The 21465-nt window shown below is 39.0% G+C and overlaps 1 protein-coding gene across 5 annotated transcripts in view; it reads left to right on the forward strand.

Moving 5' to 3' along the window:
* Positions 1-21465, forward strand: part of Ccdc18 (coiled-coil domain containing 18) — a 145688-nt gene that overhangs the window by 118989 nt on the left and 5234 nt on the right. For 3 of the 5 annotated variants that reach the window (XM_041632173.1, XM_041632177.1, XM_041632174.1), the window contains 2 exons: positions 3833-4033; positions 8056-8523. In XM_041632173.1, the coding sequence (XP_041488107.1) occupies positions 3833-4033; positions 8056-8523 (669 nt within the window). Of the gene's footprint in view, positions 1-3832; positions 4034-8055; positions 8524-13614; positions 14094-21465 lie in introns of those variants that run through there. The other 2 variants (XM_041632176.1, XM_041632175.1) reach the window with 2 other exon arrangements.

A 21465-nucleotide genomic window follows, 5' to 3' on the forward strand; every position in this document is an offset into this window, starting at 1 on the left:
AGAAACCCTACCTCAAAAACACAAATAGATAGATGATGGATGGATGGACAGACGGATGGACAGACACAAGTAAATAAATATATGAAATGAAAAAAATAATTAAGTGAATTTAGAGTTGGAGATGTGACATAATTGCTCTTCAGATGACCCAGGTTGATTATCAGGACCCACATCAGTGACTCACAACCACCTGTAACTCCAGTGCCTGTACCTCTGATGCTTCTGGTTTTGCAACCATTTGTTACCCTAAATACGCAGGTGGACATAGACACACAGTCACACAAGTTAAAAATAAAATAAATATTTTAAAAAGGGATTTTAGTGTTGTTAATATGTGGGGATAATAACATTTTAAAGTATGACAAATATATATAATTTGTATAAAATATTTTTTCTATTTGATTGTTAACAAAGATTTAGTTTTAAAGTGTGTCGAGAGGGCCGAATCAGGCACACTTGTACATACCGTGATTGCATCATTCAAGAGAAACAGACACAAGATTATCCTTACCTACATAGCAAGGTCTTGATGCCTTTGTGTTGGGAGCACTGAGACCCCAGATCTTGAATTTCTTGTAATCCCTTGATTTGAGTGCCTACAGCTGCTCTGAGCACAAGACCTTCAGGAGTTCCTGATGGCAGGAGAGTGGTTTCTGGTGGGTTTGGCTGGGGCGTGGCTATCTCTATATAAGCTGCCCCTGAACACAATAAAGGGGGCATTCTTGGGGAATTCAAGGATGACCTGTGTCACTGTCTCTCTGTCTGTCTGTGTCTGTGTATTTTAACCTCCAGCCCCTTGCCTGAAGCTTGCGAACTGGGTACCAGCACACAGAGCACAGACACGGGTTTACATGAGACCATGTGTCAAGAAACCCTAATAAATAAACATATAAATAAAAAATGAAAAGATATAGTATCATTTATTTATTTTGCATCCTGACTGCAGTTTCCTTTTCCTCCCAGTCTTTTCCCCTACCTCCCCTCTGTTCCTACTTCCCCAGTCCACTCCTCCTCCATTTCTGTTCAGGAAAGGGCATATATACTATCACCATATTAGCTTTAAAAGGAATTACCAGTTTTTATTTTAATTTTGTGTGTACAGTGTTTTGCCTGAATGTACTTTGTGTACTATGGTTATGCAGTGCCTGAGAAGGCCAGAGGAGGATGTTGGATGCCCTGAAACTGGTCCTGGGAATGAACCCGTCTTCTGGAAGAGCAGCCAGCGCTCTTAATTGCCAAGGCATCAATCACACTAGCTCTAGGAATTTCTAATTTAACACTGTTTTTTCTTTCTTTAAAGAAATGTTTAGCCAACCCAAAATTAAGCTTTCAGATTTGTCAGAAAAATCATTTAATAATTGCAAAATTATTTTGGAGTGAGAATGATTTTGTTAGTTTATATTATTTGCCAAGCATGATTTCACTTGCTACCTGGAGAAACAGCTGAAACAATGAGTCATGCCCTTAACAACCTGCTGACTACTGCATATGCGTCTGTAAAATCTTACTTGCTTGGCCACCCCACCTTGTTGTTTTAAAGTATAAAATAAGAATGCAAACCTAAACCCAGAACAAAGGCGTGTCAGGGCCACCTGGCTTTGGTGACATCTCTGCTTTTCCACTCTCATTGCAGGCAGTGTTTATTCCGGAATGATCCCTGCAAAGGTAGTGTTTATGGAGCAGAAACTGCTGTGTTTTAAAAGATCATATCCATTTCACTACAGGACAGTTTTACTTAAATCAGGACTGTCCAACAAAAATATGTTGTTCGTAACAAATTCTCAGTTGTTCAATTTTACCAGTAAAGACTTGGGAGCCAGATGCTGGGATAAAAGGCTGCTAGCTCAGTGAGGGAGAGAAAGTACCCATCTGACCTTCATCCTCTGCCATTGTCCCGGAAGCCCTCTCCTCCTCCTCCTCTGCTGCCTCCAGTCCTCCTCCTCAAACTGAGTGCCCCTCACTTCTACTTCCTCTGCCTTTATCTGTCTTCCTGGCTCCTTCTTACTTAACTCTATGGTTTTTTCTTAATAATCCTACATTCACTTCCTCCCAGCTGGTTGCTTGCTCCTCTTCTTGACCTATCATTGTCTTTATTTAATCCTGTTTACAACATTCAAGTAGAAAACTCTTGGATTAAAGGTGTGTGCTAGGGTTGAGCCACACCACAACTAAAACAGTTTTTTTTTTTTTTCGGTACATAGTGCTGTCTTAGGTTCACAGCATGACCACATATCCTATAACAAAAATATCCTGTTAGTTATTCATAATTTTAATTCTGGCGTGTCAATTAATTTAGGATACACATTAAAAGTCATGAGAAATTTGTTTTGTAATACATAGGGCAATGACAGCTATTCATTAGTAGCCTTTTTAAGATAAACTATTACGTCTGCCCTTTCTCCCTGTCTTAGTTATGGTTACTATTGCTATGATGAAACACCATAACCAAAAGCAAGATGGAGAGGAAAGGATTTATTTGGCTTACATTTCCAAATCATTGTTAATTATGTAAGGAAATCAGAACAGGAACTCAAACAGCACGGAAACCTGGAGGCGGGAACTGATGTAGAGGCCATGGAAGGGTGTAGTTTTCTGGCTTGCTCCCTATGACTTGCCCCAGGAGCAATGGGCTGGGCCCTCCCACATCAATCACTAATTAAGAAAATACCCTACAGACTTTTCTATAGCCAGGTCTAATGGACGCATTTTCTTAATTGAGGCTCCCTCTTCTCCAGTGACTCTAACTTGTGTCAAGTTGACATAAAGCTAGCCAACACACTCTTCTTGATTCTGGAGATCACTTTTGTTCCACAGATGTACATTTTGGGATTCTCCAAATACTCCATCAGCTATGTCTTGACCTCAGACAATACCTAGTTGGCATAAGATGACCTGACCTATCGTCCAAGCAGATTATAGAGATCTGGTCCAATCCTATTCTTGCCTCCCTTTCCCACAGTGTAGCCTGGACACACTTCTGCACAAAACTCATCTTGCTGTTCTCAGCATCATCTTTGTTGTTATTGTTATTTGTTTGTTTTATTTTCAAGACAGGGTTTCTCTGTAGCTTTGCAGCCTATCCTTGAACTTGCTCTGTAGATTAGACTGCCCTCGAACTCACAGAGCTCTCTGTGAGTCTGCCTGTCTCTGACTCCCAAATGCTGGAATTAAAAGGGTGTGCCACCACTGCCTGACAATATCATCCATTTTTAATTTGCTCCCTGGTGTTCAACACCACCATCATTATGAAGCCAGAGATGTTTCACTTTCTCTTGAGTTTTTCTTTCTTCCTTCCTTTCTTTTTCTTTCTTTCTTTCTTTCTTCCTTCCTTCCTTCCTTCCTTCCTTTCTTCCTTTCTTCCTTTCTTTTTCTTTTCTTTTCTTTTTTTTCATTTGGTTTGGCTTTAGCTGTTTGTTATTTGAGCCAGAGTCTCTCTATATAAGCCCTGGATGTCCTGAAACTCACTACGTGGTCAGTGTTGTCCTGGAACTCAAAGAGATCCACCTGCCTCTGTGCCTGGAGTGGTGGGATTAAAGACATGTGCCACCACACCCAATCCAATGTCCAGTAATTGTTCAGATTTCTCCAGTCGTCTAAAAAATTTCATTATAGTTTATTTAGGTAAATCATAATCCAAATTTGGTATATGTTTAACTGTTAAGTGAATGTAAGAATGTGTTCTTTTCTCTTTTTTCCTTGAATATTGTATTTAGTGTCAAATCAGATGTTTATAGCTATAAATTTGATCTCTTAAGAAAAATAATAGTGGCAACTATTAGAATGTTGTTGAAACAACTTCACTCTTTTCTTTTTACACTTTTGGGACTTAAAGATGATTTCACATCAAGAGAATCATGCAAAGTGGAAGGTTTCTGCTGATTCTCAGAAGACGTCTGTTCAACAGCTAAATGAACAACTAGAGAAAGCAAAACTAGAATTAGAAGAAGCTCAGGATACAGTAAGCAATTTGCATCAACAAGTTCAAGACAGGAATGAAGTCATTGAAGCTGCAAATGAAGCATTGCTTATTAAAGTAAGTAAACATAAAAGTAATGAAATAACATTGGTGAACAGTAGATTATTTTTCTTGTTCTTCTCTCTTATAGAGGTCTTCATGATGTATTATTGACTTGAAACAAAATACATCTTCTTTAGAAGACAAAGATGAGATATTGTTAGTATGATATGCATCATATTACCCCAAAATAATTTTCATATGTTTAAATATAAACACTTCCATTTATAACATTTACTATAGTGGGTTTTATACCTGAGGGGCCTTAAAAAAATTTGAAGCATTTTTCAAAATCAGTAAAGTTCCTTTGAAAATTATAAAATAAAAATATAACATTATATTCAGAACTTCTTTTATACTGGGTTTAAATACAGATGTTTTAAAATGACTTAGGCTGTCTTTTCATCTGTTTTGATTATGGCAGTTTGTCTGGAGTTAGAAATTAACAGTATGGATATTTAAGTACTCATTTAAAACTGCTAATGAAGTAAAGTTATCATTGAAACCTTTACAAAAGAATAAAATAGTAGCAAAGTAGAAGTTACTAAAAAAGAAATAAAACTAACAATACCTTATATATATATTTCTAGTTCTGTACTTAGTTGAGTCATTCTTTTATAGTACAGTTTATATTTATAGTATTATGTACATATGAATAGACATGATCTAAAATTATATTTAGGACCTGGGGGCTGGAGAGATGGCTCTTCTGGAGGTCCTGAGTTCAATTCCCAGCAACCACATGGTGGCTCACAACCATCTGTACTGAGATCCGGCGCCCTCCTCTGGCATGCGGGCATACATAGAGGCAGAATGTTATATACATAATAAATAAATAAATCTTTAAAAAAAAAAGAATCACTTAGGACCTGGTAATACAGCTCAGTGTCATAATTTGTGCTTAGCATGTAGGATGCTCTGGATTCAGTATACTGCATTAATAGAATGTTTAGGCTAAACATTATGCATGTGTATGTTTGCATGTGTATGTATGTTTGGCCAGGCAGTTGGGAAGCATGCTTTTAATCCCAGCACATGGGAGGCAGGCAGGTGGATCTCTGAGTTCAAAACCAGACTGGTGTACAGATTGAGTTCCCAGACAACCAGAATGCAGAGAAATTCTGTATTGAAAAACAAACAAACAAAAAAGAATGAGCACTATTGGTGCTTTTATTAAGATGATATTCCTACTGCTGGGGTTATAGTTCAGCGATAGAACACTTGGCCAGCATGTATCATGTATGAAGTCCTAGGTTGAGCGTCTGGTCAAGCCACTTTTTTTTAGTGTTCTGGAAGTTTATAAAATTTGCACAAAATTAAAGATCTTCATTGTAAAAAGAAAAACCTTCAAAAATTATAGTAGTCTACATTGTATCCCTAGTTAGTGTAATTATTTTGCTTACTCACTAATTACTGTCCATGAGATTAGTGCAATTTGATTGCTGGTGACAACCATTCACATTTTAAGTTCGGCTATTTATGAAACTGCCAAAATATTGATTGAATGGTAGCATTAATTTAAAAAGAGAAGCAGTTCATGTCTACAGAGTGTGTTCCAGGACAGAGAAACCCTGTCTTGAAAAGAGAGAGAGAGAGAGAGAGAGAGAGAGAGAGAGAGAGATTATGTTTTGCCTCTGAGCATTCTACCTGCATATCTATGTGCGCACCATGTGCATACAGTGCTCACAGAGGCCAGAGACAGAAACAGATTCCCCAAACTGGAGTCATCAATGGTTGTAAGCCTTCTTGTGGGTACTACAAACCAAACAGTTCTTCCACAAGAGCAGCAAGTGTTCTTACCTGCTGAACCATCTTTTCACCCATCTAAATAGTAGCTGTTCTTGAATAAGCCATAGATAAAGAAATCTTAGAGAATGTGTTGTAATTAGTTAATGTAGCTAATGTAGAGTGATAACTAGTTTTAAAACAGAATTTCTTTCATGGTTGACATAGCTCTCAAAGTCAACCCTAGCTAGCTTTAATGTAAAGAATACAAAAGAGGAAAAATAAAGGCTGCTAATCTAAGAATTTCGAAGGTGTAACTGTAGCAATTAGAAGTAGGTGTAAGTAGTTGTGGGAATGTAGCTCAGTGGGAAGAGTGTTTGTATAGCGTGCACAGAAGCCCTATCTTTGATCCTGAGCACCACTTAAAACCAGGTGAACTGGTGTACACCTGTAGTTCCTTCACTTGGGAGGTGGACGCCTGAGGCTCAGGAATTCAAGGTCATGGTTGTTGACTGTGTGAGTTTAAAGCTAACATCTCAACGACTAAAAACAAAATTCCCTGTAGTTGGAGAGTAGAAAGCAGGCAGTGACAGCAAAATCAGAAGTGAAGAAAACCACTCACTTCAAGGCAACTTGGTTTTTCCATAAGCCCGATTATTATAGTGCCCTAATTAGTATTCTAGTATATGAGGGCAACTGGAGCAAGTACAAAGCTAAGATAATTTTCTGAGAGCCCTAATGGTATAAGTATCTTATAGCACATCATAATGTTTATACGGTGACATTTGATCCTAAGAAAAAGTTTAATGCTTAATGTTATTCCGCATAGTGCATTTTATTGTGAAGTTATCCTTATCAGTTATCTGAAGAGAAGAGGAGAATACATGTAAATAAGCAACTACTTATATTATTTCTATTATGAAATTGAAATTACAACCACTTATAATGGTGCTTGTGTATAATCCCATCATACTGAAGGCTGAGGAGAAGGGTCAAACCCAAGTTTAAGGCCAGATTGTGTTAGGTAACAAAACACACATTATCTGTTTCTCTCTCTCTCTCTCTCTCTCTCTCTCTCTCCCTCTCTCTCTCTCCCTCCCTCTCTTTATGCTTTTAGGTCTTGTGGGTTTTCAGTGTATCTTAAAATTTCTTTTCTAATATCTAGTTTAGGAAAGCTTTTTTGTAATAGGGCTATAAACACATAGTGGGGGTTGAGTGAGGATGGCCCTGTTAGGCTCATGTTTGAATACTTGGTTCCCAGTTTATGGAACTATTTGGGAAGGATTAGGTGGTGTGGCCTTGGTGGAGGTGAATCACTGGTGGTGGGCTTTGAGGTTTCAAAATCTCAGGCCATTCCCAGTTAGATTTTTTTCTCTCTGCCTGCTGCTTGTTGGTCAGGATATACGCTCTCAGCAATGTGCCTGTATGTGCTCTCCACCACAGTTGTCATGGACTCACTCTCTGAGACCATAAGCTCCTGTTAAATGCTTGCTTCTATAAATTGCCTTGGTCTTGGTGCTTTGTCCCAGCAGTAGAAAAGTGACTACGACAATAACCAATGTATATTTACTTCCTTTTAGAAATTCTAAAAGTAGTCCTTTTATGTATATCCATGTTAGATTAAGAAGAAAATAATTCACCTCTATACTTTCACAGATAAACTCACGGGTATAAGATTAAAATCTTTTTAAAAAAGATTTATTCATTTATTATGTATACAGTGCAGGCCAGAAGAGGGCACCAAGTCTCATTACAGATGGCTGTGAGCCACCATGTGGTTGCTGGGAATTGAACTCAGGACTTTTGGAAGAGCAGGCAATGCTCTTAACCACTGAGCCATCTCTCCAGCTCTAAGATTAAAATCTTTAACATTAAAATATTCTATATGGAAAATCTAGTTTTTATGAAATTAGAATATTGGAAGCGATTTTCAGATGAAAATACATAATTCTTTCTAAATGGCAGCTATCTTTAGCAGTAGAAGGTTTGAAAAACACTTGTAAATTTCTCAAGGGTTTCCATACTGAGACAAAGGCTCATCGAGGTGACTTTTTGTTTGTTTGTTTTTTGCTTTTTTTCAAGACAAGGTTTCTCTGTAACTTTGGAGCCTGTCCTGGTACTCACTTGGTAGACCAGCCTGGCCAGCCTGGCCTCGAACTCATGGAGATCTACCTGTCTGTGCCTCACGAGTACTATGATTAAAGGCATGCACCACCACTGGCTGGCCCAAAATGACTTCTAAGAACCTATGATTTTATAGTAGTTTATTAAACAGAAATATATTGAGTATGTACTATATACTGATTTTTCTACAGGAATCAGAATTAACCAGATTGCAAGCCAAAATTTCTGGACATGAAAAGACAGAAGACCCCAAGTTTCTCCCAGCTTCATTTACAGCTCTAACAGAAATTATGCCTGATAGTCAAGATCCTAAGTTTGCCAAACATTCTCAGATATCATTCTTCAAATGCAGAAAACTACGTCGCTCTATTAGTGCCAGTGACCTTAGTTTCAAAAGTCATGGCAACGAAGATCTCTCTGAAGAATTGCTACAGGACTTAAAGAAAATGCAATTAGAACAGCCCTCAGCGTCAGGAGGTGGTCGTAAAGCCCTAGCTTTCAACCGTTCAGATTCATCTAAACCTCTCCCATATAACCTGGAAGATGATAGTTCTGAAAGTAATGACTTTAGTACTCTTAGTGGAATGCTAAGATATATAAACAAAGAAGTGAGATTGTTAAAAAAGTCTTCTCCGCAGACAGCTGCTGGTTTAACTCAGGTATGTATTTCACACATTATCAGGTAAGTTATTTGTACCAGGCATATTGTTGCATACCTGTGATCCCAGCACTTAGGAGAGAGAAGCAGGAGAATTGTTGGGTTCAAGATCCTCACGGCGGGGGGGGGGGTAATATTTTTTCTTCAATGGATATAATTTTATTACTTGAGGGGAAAAAAATCCCATATAGGGTTTGGAGAGATGGCTCAGGGTTAAGAGCACTGACTGTTCTTCCAGAGGTCCTGAGGTCAGTTCCCAGCAACCACATGGTGGCTCACAACCATCAGATGCGCTCCTCTGGCCTGCAAGCATACATGCAGACAACACTATATACATAATAAATAAATCTTTTTAAAAAGTCCATATAGATTGATCCTCCCTCATCCAAAGTGTTTGAGACCAGAAGTTTCAGGCTTCCTCGGATTGGAGATATTTGCATAGTACCTGGGAGATATTAATGAGCAAGTGGGTTTCTGAAGATGAAGTTTAGAGTTTATTTATCATTAACAGATAAATGATATTTAAAGTCATAATGCTGGGTTAAACCAGTGGGACAAATTGAGACAGAAACAGTCATTTCCTAAGTATTTTGCTCTAAGGAAGTGTTCAAGAAATTGAAGATTCAGGATGGAAATGTAATTCGGTTGATAGGGTATCTGCCTAGTATGACTCAAGTCCTAGGTTCACTCTCCGGCTCTGTGTACACTGGGCTTCACCTTTATAGGATTATTAGATGGTATTACATAATAATATTATATATTATTGTTATAGGATTATTCCTGGGAGCTGCTAGGACCAGAGTTTATGGTTGTCCTAGGTTACTGAGTAAGTTCCAGGCCATCCTGAGCTACAGGAGATATTGTTCAAAAACAAAAAAATAAACAACAAACCATCCAACCAAACAAAAACAACTTGGGAGGCAGAAGCAAGGGTATCTCTGAGTTCCAGGACAGCCAGGACTATATAGTAAGACCCCTACCCCCAACCAACTGAAGGAGGGAGGGAGAGAGAAAGAGGGAGAGAGAAAGAGGGAGAGAGAGATTGAAGATTCAATATGGTTAACTGGAAAACAATTCTTTTATGAAATAGAAGAAAAAATAAAAGTACCAAATTGTTCACAAGCCTTACTGGAAACAAAACATGTTAAGGAGATCAGGAGGCCAGGCTCTGTGAATATGAACACAGTGGTGGGAGAGAAATTTCTTTATTGATTGTCTCTGTGAAAACAACTTTTTCTATCTAAATCAGGGTAAGGTAATGGAAGTTTGAGGGTTTTGTTTGTTTTTTGCTTTGTTTTGATTTGTTTTTGACTATCTGTCTAGGCAGCCTGGCTGGGCTCCAACCCCCAGAGATCCCAAATGATAATTAGTGCTACAGATACACAAGACTGGTTTTGATAAAAATAATGATATTTTATACAGGATGAATCTGACCCCAAAATGATAAATTTGTAATTATAACATATAGTATTGACTATATGCAAGGTACTATTCTAAATTCTTTATATAAACTCAATCCTTCAAACAACCCTGTGATATATACTATTATATTAGTAATAGTAACTAATAGTCCTTAGTATTTCTTCTATTGTAGTGATATTATTATCTCCATTGTATCAATGAAATCTGAGTCCCTGCTCTTACCCACTGTGCTCTATTGAGAATATTAGTGAATAGTGATCCTACATGTTCTGGCCTTGACACTGTTTTCTCAGATGGGGTTCAGAGAGAACTTCAGCTGGGTTTGGTGATCCATAACTTTAATTCCAGCACTGGGAAGACAGAGGCAGGTGAATTTCTCTGAATTAAAGGCAGCCTGAGCTACATAGTAAGACAGTGTAGAAAGAGACAGGGGAGAGGCAGACACTTGAAAATACTGTACAACTAATAAAATTATTTCTTATTCTGTACACCATTGAACTGTATACGTGTACTTTTATGTCATCTTACCTATTCAATTGTCATGAAAGTTTGGTGCCAAATTAAAATATTCAAGATACTATAGCTGTTTTTTTAAATTAGTTTTTTCAAGATAGGATTTCTTTGTGTAGCCCTGGCTGTCCTAGAACTTGCTCTGTACACCAGGCTGGCCTGGAATTCACAGAGATCTGTCTGCCTTTGCCTCCCAAGTGCTGGGATTAAAGCTGTGCGCCCCACCACCCAAGTGCCAGTTCTTAAATTTAGAATTGGATTCATAAAACCTAATGTTAAGTTCTGTACTCAGATGTTTTGTTTGTTGTAAATGATGTTCTACTGAGTTTTAAATGCATTAACCACCGTACTTAGAACTTTATACTCATGTAATTCAAGAGGCTTGATTGCATTGACTGTGTTGTTTTAATGAATTTTCTCTAATTCACCATACATGTATTGTGCCTTAATCTTAAGAGTAACTGAAGACATCGTCTCAATACTTTTTCTTAAGGGCCTGTATCTTTTCTTATCTAATTTACTGTTACCTTTCTTTTAAAAAGAAAGTAAGAAGATTCATAGCTAAGATTGTTAATTGTTGAATGAAATTTTGAAATCATTGTTTATTATTTAGTCATTTATATATGTTGAATTAATAAATGCTTACTGGTTTATAAAATGTGACATAAGAAATTTTTCAAATTAGGATACAGAGCCTTGATCTACAGGCTAGTTCTGATTCTCAGTTTATTTTGCATACTGTTAAGTATGCATTACACTAATTTCTAGTTTAAAAGCAGGATTTTAAAATTCTTTTATCCCAGGGAAACTTTTTTTTTAAATATTTATTTATTATGTATACAATATTCTGTCCGTGTGTATGCCTGCAGGCCAGAAGAGGGCACCAGATCTCATTACAGATGGTTGTGAGCCACCATGTGGTTGCCGGGAATTGAACTCAGGACCTTTGGAAGAGCAGGCAATGCTCTTAACCACTGAGCCATCTCTCCAGCCCCATATCCCAGGGAAACTTAAAGTGTAGTTATAACAAAGCCTGGTATGCCAGACTGATAGAAAAATAATTTATTCGATTAGAGATGGGTTGCTTCAGTTTTGTTTTTCTGTTTCGTGGATGGTTACCCACTCGCTCTAGGACAGCACTGGGTTAATGACTGAAGACATTACGTAGACATTTATGGCACCACAGTAAAGAGAACCCACAGAACGTTTTGTCCTGGCTGCCATTCTTTACTCTTTATTGCTACACTTAATTCCCTTTATCTTTCATGTTCAGATTTAATACGCACTGCTTGATACATCAGTTTTGTTTTGTTTTGTATAGTGAATGCCTTACCGTCAAATTTTTAGTTTTAAGAGGGCACGAGACACTGCATTTGTTTTCTAGCTATGGTTAGAGAATATCATCTTAAAGCACAGTTAGCACAACTGAGCAAACCTTAAAATGTGCACACAGAAAGTATTTAATAAATATTAACTTTCTTTCTTGTGTTACAGCCTAAATACTGATTTTTCCTGTGGTTAGCAGTCTGTTTCCTATGTTGGAAATCCAGTTCATAGTAAAGCCTCCACATAGGAATGTTAAATCAGGCTCCTGTCTCTGACAAAAACTCAACTAAAAAAAATAACCCCAAAACAAGCAAACAAACAAAAGAAGTTTTACTTATGGAAAACTCTGAACACATTCAGGTTGTTCAGAGACCTCATGTTAAGAACTCCTGTTCTGGGACTGGAGATAGGGCTCAGAGTACCCACGTTTCCCAGAGCTGACAACTTCAGGGAATCTGATGGCCGGCTGCCTCTGCAGACCTGCTCTCACATAGCACACACTTACACAGGTAATTATAACTAAAGCCCTCCTGTTTTCACTGGTCATGGTTACACAATTTCATGATCCCATTAGTTGAACAGACTAAGGCAAGAAGAGCACAAATTGGAAGCTAACCTGAGCACAGTACTCTGCCAGAAAAAAAAAAAAAAACAAGCTTCCCATTCTAATTTTGTTTTGGACTACAGCAAAGGAAATTTATTAAGAGCTCTATTAGGAACTTATAAAATATTACTCATGTCCATCCTATTTCCAAAAAGGGCAGTAAATAGCTCACAAAAGGTGATTGTGAGAAATGACAAAATGAGCTAAAGGAAAACAAAGATAGGAAACATATGAGACCATGATAATGATAATATTTTCCAATTCAAGGTATGATAAGATTTGACCCATTTTTTAAAACTCTCTTTTGTTGACTGAGATTTCTGTTCTGCCCAGTTCCCATAGTTGTTAAGTCCCAAAGGAATCACACAGAGGTCTACATTAGTTATAAACTGATTGGCCCATTAGCTCAGGCTCTTTATTAACTCTTATAACTTATATTAGCCCATTATTCTTGTCTATGCTAGCCATGTGGCTCAGTATCTTATTCAGCGAGGCAGTCACATCTTGCTTCTTCTGTGGCTGAGCCAGGACTGCCAAAGGAACTTCCTTCTTCCCAGAATTCTCCTGTTCTCATTGCCTTGTCTCTACTTCCTGCCTGGCTACTGACCAATCAGCATTTTATTTAAAATATGATTGACAGAATACAGACAGTTGTCCCACACTACTCCTTAGTCTTCATCTGTCTTTATTCTTTCCTGTGCTGTGTTGCTTTACCTGCAGATATTTCTCTGCCGGCTTCATTTCTCCTGTATTCATATCACCGGTTGCCTTCCTTTACTGTGTGCGTTAATCTAGACCATAATGAGATGTTATCTCTAATTGTGTGTGTGTCTTGGTGTGGCTTTATGCACAGGTGAGTACAGGTGTCTTCAGAGTCTAGAAGAAAACATGGGATCCTCTGGATGTGGGGTTGCAGGCACATGTGACCTGGGTGTCCTGAAATGGAAAGGGCTACTCAACTGCTGAGCCTCTCTCCAGCCCTGCATCTAACTTTCATGTCTCCCAGCTGGAGTTTAAAACGTGGTTTAACCGTATGCTCCTATATTAGCATTACCAGAATTACTTGCTTTTTAATAACCATGTGATGTATTACTGACATTTTCTGATTTTTTTAATTGGTTAATATTTCCTGCTTTATCTTTAAATTATGTGCTTGAATGTTATGGTAGATTTTAATGCTAAGTAATTATAATTTTAATATTCATAATATTAATCTATTTTGCATTCCAGGGAGGAAAATTGTAATTAAAAGAAGATGTCTATATCATGAAAAATGGAATTGGTACTGTACTGGTTTTTATATATAGTGCATATTTCATAGAAGCTGTTATTTTGTTATTTTTTGAATAAATTTTATTTTTAATATTTTAAAAGAAACCTTTCTAAGATATAATTATATTTTTAGTGAAATTAATTAATTTATTATTTTTGGTGAAAATTGCTGGTTTCCTTGTCTTTGCCTTTTACATAAAGATAATGGCTAAAATACCTAATAAGTAAATTTAGTGTTTGTATTTTTAGCCATGCTGCTGAATTATCTGCTGTTTTGTAATATTTACTTCTTAAGTTAGTAATATGAATTCACTCACTCAATTAGTTCTTCAGACTTGTTGGGTGTTCGATGTTTATCAGGAACTTTATATTTAATCATCAAAACAGCCCTATGAAGTAGAAACATTCTTTTTTTTTTTTTTCTTTATTTTCATTCTTAATTTTTTTTTTTAAATAATTTTTTTTATTAAGAAAAGAAGAAAAAAAAACATAAACAAAAAACAAGTTTCCACCTCCTCCCAGCCTCCCATTGCCGGGGAGAAAATTAGGATCTTGGGGGTGGGGTGGGATGGGGGTAAGGGGAGATGGGGAGAGAAAAGGTAGAAGGGAAGGAGGGGGGATTTGGGGAATCAGGAGAATTGGGATAAAGGAAAGGTGGATAGGGGAGCACGGAACCACAATTCTTAGTTAAGGGAACCACTTTAGGGTGAGCAAGAGATTTGACCCTAGAGGGGCTCCCAAGTGCCCAACATGAGGTTCCCAGTTAGTTCCTTGGAGGGAAACATTCTTATTTCTGTTTTCAGATAGAATCATTTTACATGGTAGAATTTTATGTTCTAAAGAAAGTTAATCAGTGCAAGTGTTAAGAGATAGTTTTAAGTTAGTGACTCTATTTATACATGGTTAGCACGAAGAACTAGACACTGAAGCCCTTAGTATGTGTTATTAGTCATCATGTGGGTGCTGGGAGTCAAACCTGAATAATACCGAGTGAGAAAGTCTGGAACCAAAAAGTATATTTGAAAATTTAGAACACCCAGGATGAGAATAACAGAAACGGTAGCCATTGTCAATGACAGAAAGATTAGTTGACTTAAAGACGGTTGAATAGCAAAGAGTCGATCTGAAGAACCAGAGGAAAAAAAATCTTAGGATAAATATGAAAAGAGCATATATAATATTTGGAGAGCATTAAGGTTAAGAAGAGAAATGGGATAGAAAAAGTAGAGTTATAGCTGAAAATACCTCAAAGTTAGTGAAAATAAATTAGAACCTGTAGACATAAATTCAGTAAAGCTTTAGTAGGACAAACATACACACAATCCTACTTAGTGATATAGTAGTGAAATCCTGAAAACCAAGTCTCATGTAGGAAGATAGCAATTCAAAAGAGACAGATTTCTAATTATTAATTATAAATAATTTGATTTTTTGACAGTGTCTTATTATACATTATTATGTAGCCCTGGCTGGCTTAGCACTTCCCATGTAGGCCAGGTTGGACTTGAACCCACAGAAATGCTATGTATATGTACACTCCTGACACAGAGGAAGAAATCTTACAATTATTTATGGTTTATTGCTAATAAGCAGCTAAATTTGTGAAATGGAGCTCAAATTGTAGTTGTGTGCTACTGCAGAAGTAGATTTATAGCTGTAAATGCTTGTACTAGTTTTTAAAAAAAAGTTTTTAATTAGTGATCCAAGTTTCTATCTTAAGGATCTAGAAAATCAAGGCAAATTAAATCTAAAACCAATTCAAGGAAAGGACAAGTAAAGATAGTAACAGAAGAGGTGCTAGTGCACAGTCGTGCGGAGCGAGGTCTCAGTAGACATCACGTCGTCACGTGTGAGGTACTGCGGAGTGCGGGCTCATGGACATCACATGCTATCATTGAGGCTGTGCGATCCTGTGTCAGGAGTGTGGGCTCTGGACCAATTTGGAGCCTGGCTCTGCCATTAAGTTTCTGTGTCACTCTGAATAGTCATTTAATTCTTCTGTGCTTCACCCCACAACTATATAATATAATGATGGTATCTAACTTAAATGGTCGTTATGAGTATTAAGTAAATCATTATACTTAGAACAGTGTTTTTCAACCTCTGGGTTGCAAATCCTTTGGGAATTGAATGACCTTTCCAGAGGGGTTGCCTAAGACCACTGGAAAAATGCAGGTATTTACATTATGATTCATAATAGCAAAATTACAGTTATGGAGCAGTAATGAAAATAATTTTATGGTTGGGGATCACTAGAACATGATGACCTGTATTAAGGGGTCACAGCATTAGGAAGGTTGAGAAGCACTGACTTAGAATAACAGCTGGTATTTAGTAAATGAATAGGAAATCTCTCCCTTTTGCTCTTCTGTAAGATTTCTTGTTCTTTAGTTATGTGAAGAAACTACTGAACTTATCAACTGCCCTGGTTTTTCTCTCCTTCAATACTGATGCTGTTGCTTTTTGGTACAGAAAACATTAAGTATGTTAGCATGCACCTGTAACCCCATTTCTGCAGAGCTTAGGCTGAAACTGTTTCAGAAAAAAAAATAATAAGTAAATAAAAAGAGCATTACTACTGGAGCTAGAGAGATGGCTCAGTGGTTAAGAGCACAGGCTGCTCTCCCAGTGGACCCGGGTTCAATACCCAGCACAGCATGGCAGCTCACAACTGTCTGTAACTCCAGTTCCTAGGAATCTGACACCTGTATACCAAATGCACACAAAATAAAATAAATATATTTTTTAAAAGCCACACTGTGTAAAGACTACTAACGATTCACTAAAGTCAGTTCTCCACCCTTTCTCGTAAGCTTTATCTGAGCCAGCCATCAGGTTTTCCATTTCTCTGCTCCTCCATTAGATTCTTGCCATCAGAACAAGCACTGAAATGATATTACCACTTCAGGTCAAGGCATCAAAATTTTACATATTAGTCCCTAAGGTCTTCCCCCTCAAGTCATAATTGCCTGTAGCACTGGACTGAGCTCCCAAGGTCCAAATGAGGAGCAAAAGGAGGGAGAACATGAGCAAGGAAGTCGGGACCGCGAGGGGTGCACCCACCCACTGAGACGTTGGGTCTGATCTAATGAGAGCTCACTAAGGCTAGCTGAACTGGCACTGATGGAGCATGTGATCAAACTGGACTCTCTGAATGTGGCTGACAATGAGGGCTGACTGAGAAGCCAAGGACAATGGCACTGGGTTTTGATTCTACTGCATGGACTGGCCTTGTGGGAGACTAGTCTGTTTGGATTCTCACCTTCCTAGACCAGGATGGAGGGGGGAGGACCTTGGACTTCAGACAGGGCAGGGAACCCTGACTGCTCTTTGGACTGGAAGGAGAAGGGGAGGGGAAGTAGCAGGGAGGGAAATGGGAGGAGGGGAGGAGGTGGAAATTTTATTTATTATTTTATTATTTCACTGCAAACTGTGGTTCAATGTACAAGAAAGGTCGGTGTTTCTGGGAAAGCAGCAAACAAATAAATTCCTGCTACTTTCTTCATAAGTAGGAACTAAAATACCAGCATACAAATTCATATTTTAGGAAGACATGATTTGAATCAGCCTATTTACAAACCTGTAAACTTGTCGCAATTCTGTTGAGCAAAACATTAAGGGGATACAATTCTTTTTTATATGTATATTTTTTCATTAAAAGTTTCATACATACAAATAATGGATCCTATCTGTTTCCACCACTTATTCCCCTCTCTTACCCTCTCCTAACACGGAAACCATTCTTCTCAACAAATGCCGTCATAACTTTCATGTCTTTTATGTATCTGACCTACTCAGTTTAATTTGGGCTGCTTTCATAATCATGGGGGGATTCTTAATGGAGCCTGAGGGATTTTCTAGTTGGGTACAGCCAAGTGCTATCCCGTCCCTCAGCCAGAAAAATTATTTTTTTTTATTTTTCAGGACAAGGTTTTTCTATGTAGCCCTGGCTGTCCTAGAACTCTGTCTGTAGACCAGGCTGGCCTCAAACTCACAGAGATCCACCTGCCTCTGCCTCCCAAATTCTGGGATTAAAGGCATTTGCCACTACTGCCTGGCTGCAAAATGAATTATTTTGAACAATCCTGACCATTGTTGCTTGTAAATGATTAATCTCCACTTATTTTCCTAGAGGGTATATTCACAAGTACCTGTGTCTCTCCCAGTTTGCCTGGAGTCTGACCTCCAACGTCAGATTCATCAAGAAGATACATCCATATCACTACAGAAAACGTCATTCTTGACCATCCTCCAGCACATTTGCCTTTCCCACAGAGGGATCCATCATGCCGGGACCCATGGGCATGTAGATCAGGCATACCCTGTAATTAAGGGTGCTGGGACCCAGGACTGTATATATACCATGCACACCCTGTAATTACGCTACTCCGGGACCAAGATCAGAACGTGAAAGGACGTCTTGCTCCCAGGAGGGAGAACAAAGGTCTGCTTGGCCTGACAGTGCCTCTCTGGTCCCACACTTCCTAGGGTGAACAGGAACAGGCCCAGGCTGTCTCAGGTAGTTCCATCCCTGTACTGTCTTCTGAAATATTCCAGTTATTCTTGAAAAGTACAATCAAGAAAGGAGGTGAGAACTGGCTTGGTGTTAGGCCACCAGAGAACTAGTTTTCAGACACATTTTTTGAACATCTTGAGGATTCGCTATACACTTTTAAAAATTAAATGTATTCATTTATCTAACATCCCAACCTCAGTTTTCCCTCCCTCCTCTTCTCCCATTCCCTTCCCCCCTCCACTCCACACATCACATCCAGTCCACTCCTCCTCTGTCTCTGTTCAGAAAGGGGCACGGCTTCCATACGTGTCAACAAAGAGTGGCTTATCAAGTTGAGGAATGACTAAGCTCCTCCCCTTGTATTAAGGCTGGGCAAGAAAACCCACTATGAGGAATAGGTACCTCAAAACCATCCAGAGTGTTAGGGACAGCCCTGCTCAAGTACACCAAGCTACACAACTGTCACACATATGTAGAGAGCCTAGGTCAGTCCCCTGTAGGTCTCCTAACTGTCAGGCTAGACTCTATGAGCTCCTATGAGCCCAGGTTAGTTGTTTCTGTGGGTTCTCTTGTGATGATCTTGAGCCCCCCCCCCCCGGATTGTATACTCCTTTCTCTCTCTCTCTCTCTCTCTCTCTCTCTCTCTCTCTCTCTCTCTCTCTCTTCAATGGAATTTTTTGAACTCAGGCTAGTGCTTTGTTGTGGGTCTCTGCATCTGTTGCTATCAGTTACTCAATGAAGGCTCTCTGATGACAGTTGGGGTAGTCACTAATTTGATTACAGGAGATGGCCAGTTCAGGCTGCCTATCCACCATTGCTAGGAGTCTTAGCTGGGGGTCAATCTTGTAGATTCATGGGCATTCCCCCAAAATGCCCACCATATCAAGACTTCTCTTTCCTCCTCCATCCACCCCAGCCCAATCCCCCATGTTCCCATCCCCACCCTCCCTCAGTCTACCCAGGAGATCTCTTCTATTTCCTCTTCCCAGGGAGATCTATGTGTGCCTGCCCTTGGGCCCTCTGGTTACTTAGCCTCTCTGAGTCTGGATTGTAGTCTGGTTATCCTTTACATTATATTGAATATCCACTTATGAGTGAGCACATACCATGTTTGTCTTTCTGGGTCTAAGTTACCTCACTCAGGGTGACTTTTTCTACTTCCATTCATTCGCCTTCAAATTTCTTGATGTCATTGTTTTTAACAGCTGAGTAAATGCTACATTGTGTAAATGACCACATTTTCTTTATGCATTCTCTGATCGAAGGGCATCTTGATATGCTTTTAACTGACCCCTCCCCTATGTCGACTCTAACCACTTATTAGACAGTGGCTTACAGTTGTTTTAACTTGCTTTTATAACTTAAACTAACCCATTTCTGTTCATTTATGTGCTGCCTGAGGCTCATTCACCTCATCTGTGTACTTTTCATGTTGCTTCTTCTGAGTCTGCCTGGCGACTCCTGAGACTCTTTCTCCTGCTTCCTCCCAACATTCTCTTAGTCTGGATCTCCCACCTAACCTTATCCTGCCTAGCTATAGGCCAGTCAACTTCTTCATTAAATCATCACAGTGACATATTCATACGGTGTCAAGGAACATTCCATACCTTCCTTTGCCACTTACAAAACTTAAGTTCTTTAATAATTTTTAAAAATTTTATTGTTATCTTTTTGTTTAAATGCCTGCTTGTTTGTGTGTGCAGAATCCACAGAGGTAGCCAGGTGGTAGTGGCACATGCCTTTAATCCCAGTACTCAGGAGGAAGAGGCAGGCGGATCTCCGTGAATTTGAGGCCAGCTTGGCCTACAAGATTTAGTTCTAGGACAGGCTCCAAAGCTACAGAAAAACCCCGTCTCAAAAAACAAAAACAAACTAAAAAAAATAGAGCTAGGCGGGGAAAACTAAACTGAATACTGGGAGAAGGAAGGTGGAGTTTAGAGAGAAGTCATGGAGCCCCACCGGATACAGATACCAGAACTTTACCTGGAAAGCCACAGCCTTGTGGCGATACACAGATTAATAGAGATGGGTTAAATTAATATGTAAGAGCTAGCCAGTAAGAAGCTTGAGCTAATGGGCTGAGCAGTGATTTAATTAATACAGTTTCATTGTGGTTATTTCGAGAGTCTGGGCAGGTGGGAAACAAACAAGCAGCCTCCAACTTCACTGTGTAATACTCCATTGTGTAAATGTACCACATTTTCCTTATCCATGACAGCCTAAATCACTGATGCTACTTGAGATACTGTGTCTTATAAACACAGCAGAGTTAAAATAACTTTCAATGTAATGTGTGTAGTAATATGGGCGGCGGGGCTGCGTCCCCAACACCCCAGCAGCCTGCTCGGCTAGCTTATGCCCGAAATAACAACACACAAACTATATTCATTTAATCACTGCTTGGCCCATTCTCTTCTAGGCTAATTCTCACATATTAATTTAGCCCATTTCTAATCATCTGTGTGTAGCACCCCAAGGTGCGCTTACCTACCAAGTGTTGGGATTAAAGGTGTGTACCACACACAACAACTCTCTTCCTTTTTTGTTTTTTACTTTAAGAACTTCAACTTTTAGTCTGCATATATTTTTAACACACTTTAAACCATTCAGAAATTTTCTCTGTCTTTGAATCTCTCTTTACTGTATATCTCTCTTTTTCTTACCACATGAATCTTTAATTTACCAAGCAATCTCAGTAGGACTAAAGGCGTGGCTTTGCCAGCTAGATCCAGTCCATTCCTTAGCTTACCAGCCTCATGGCGTATATACAGGCTGTAGCCATGTTTACTGCCACAACTGTATGGCATTTCAAGGTCCCTGCCAGCAAGTGAGCTACAACAGACAACACTCAAGTCCTCTCTTGGTAGCCGGCCCTCCTGCCTCAAACAGTCAGAGTTTGCCCTGGCAGGATGGCCCAGAAAGCCGGCATTTTTTTAAACGGCGCAGCTTTTTTCCTGCTATGGCTGAAAACCGAAAAGCATGCGTTCAGCTTTTCGTCAACACCGTTTAAGTGTTTCGTGGCAGGAACTCTTAATGAGCTGCAGGGTTTTGCAGCTAAAGCTGAGTCAGGAAGCCTCTCTTAGATGAGGCGCTTGCTTGCCTCTAGCAAGCAGAGTAGACCCGAGAAATTGTCACTATCAAGAAAACATGTGGGGCTGGAGAGATGGCTCAGCGGTTAAGAGCATTGCCTGTTCTTCCAAAGGTCCTGAGTTCAATTCCCAGCAACCACATGGTGGCTCACAACCATCTGTAATGAGGTCTGGTGCCCTCTTCTGGCCTTCAGGCATACACAC

The sequence above is a fragment of the Microtus oregoni genome, unplaced genomic scaffold (assembly GCF_018167655.1).
Source record: "Microtus oregoni isolate MIOR12 unplaced genomic scaffold, Mior012 000040F_ref0000088, whole genome shotgun sequence".
Classification (NCBI taxonomy): Eukaryota; Metazoa; Chordata; class Mammalia; order Rodentia; family Cricetidae; genus Microtus; species Microtus oregoni.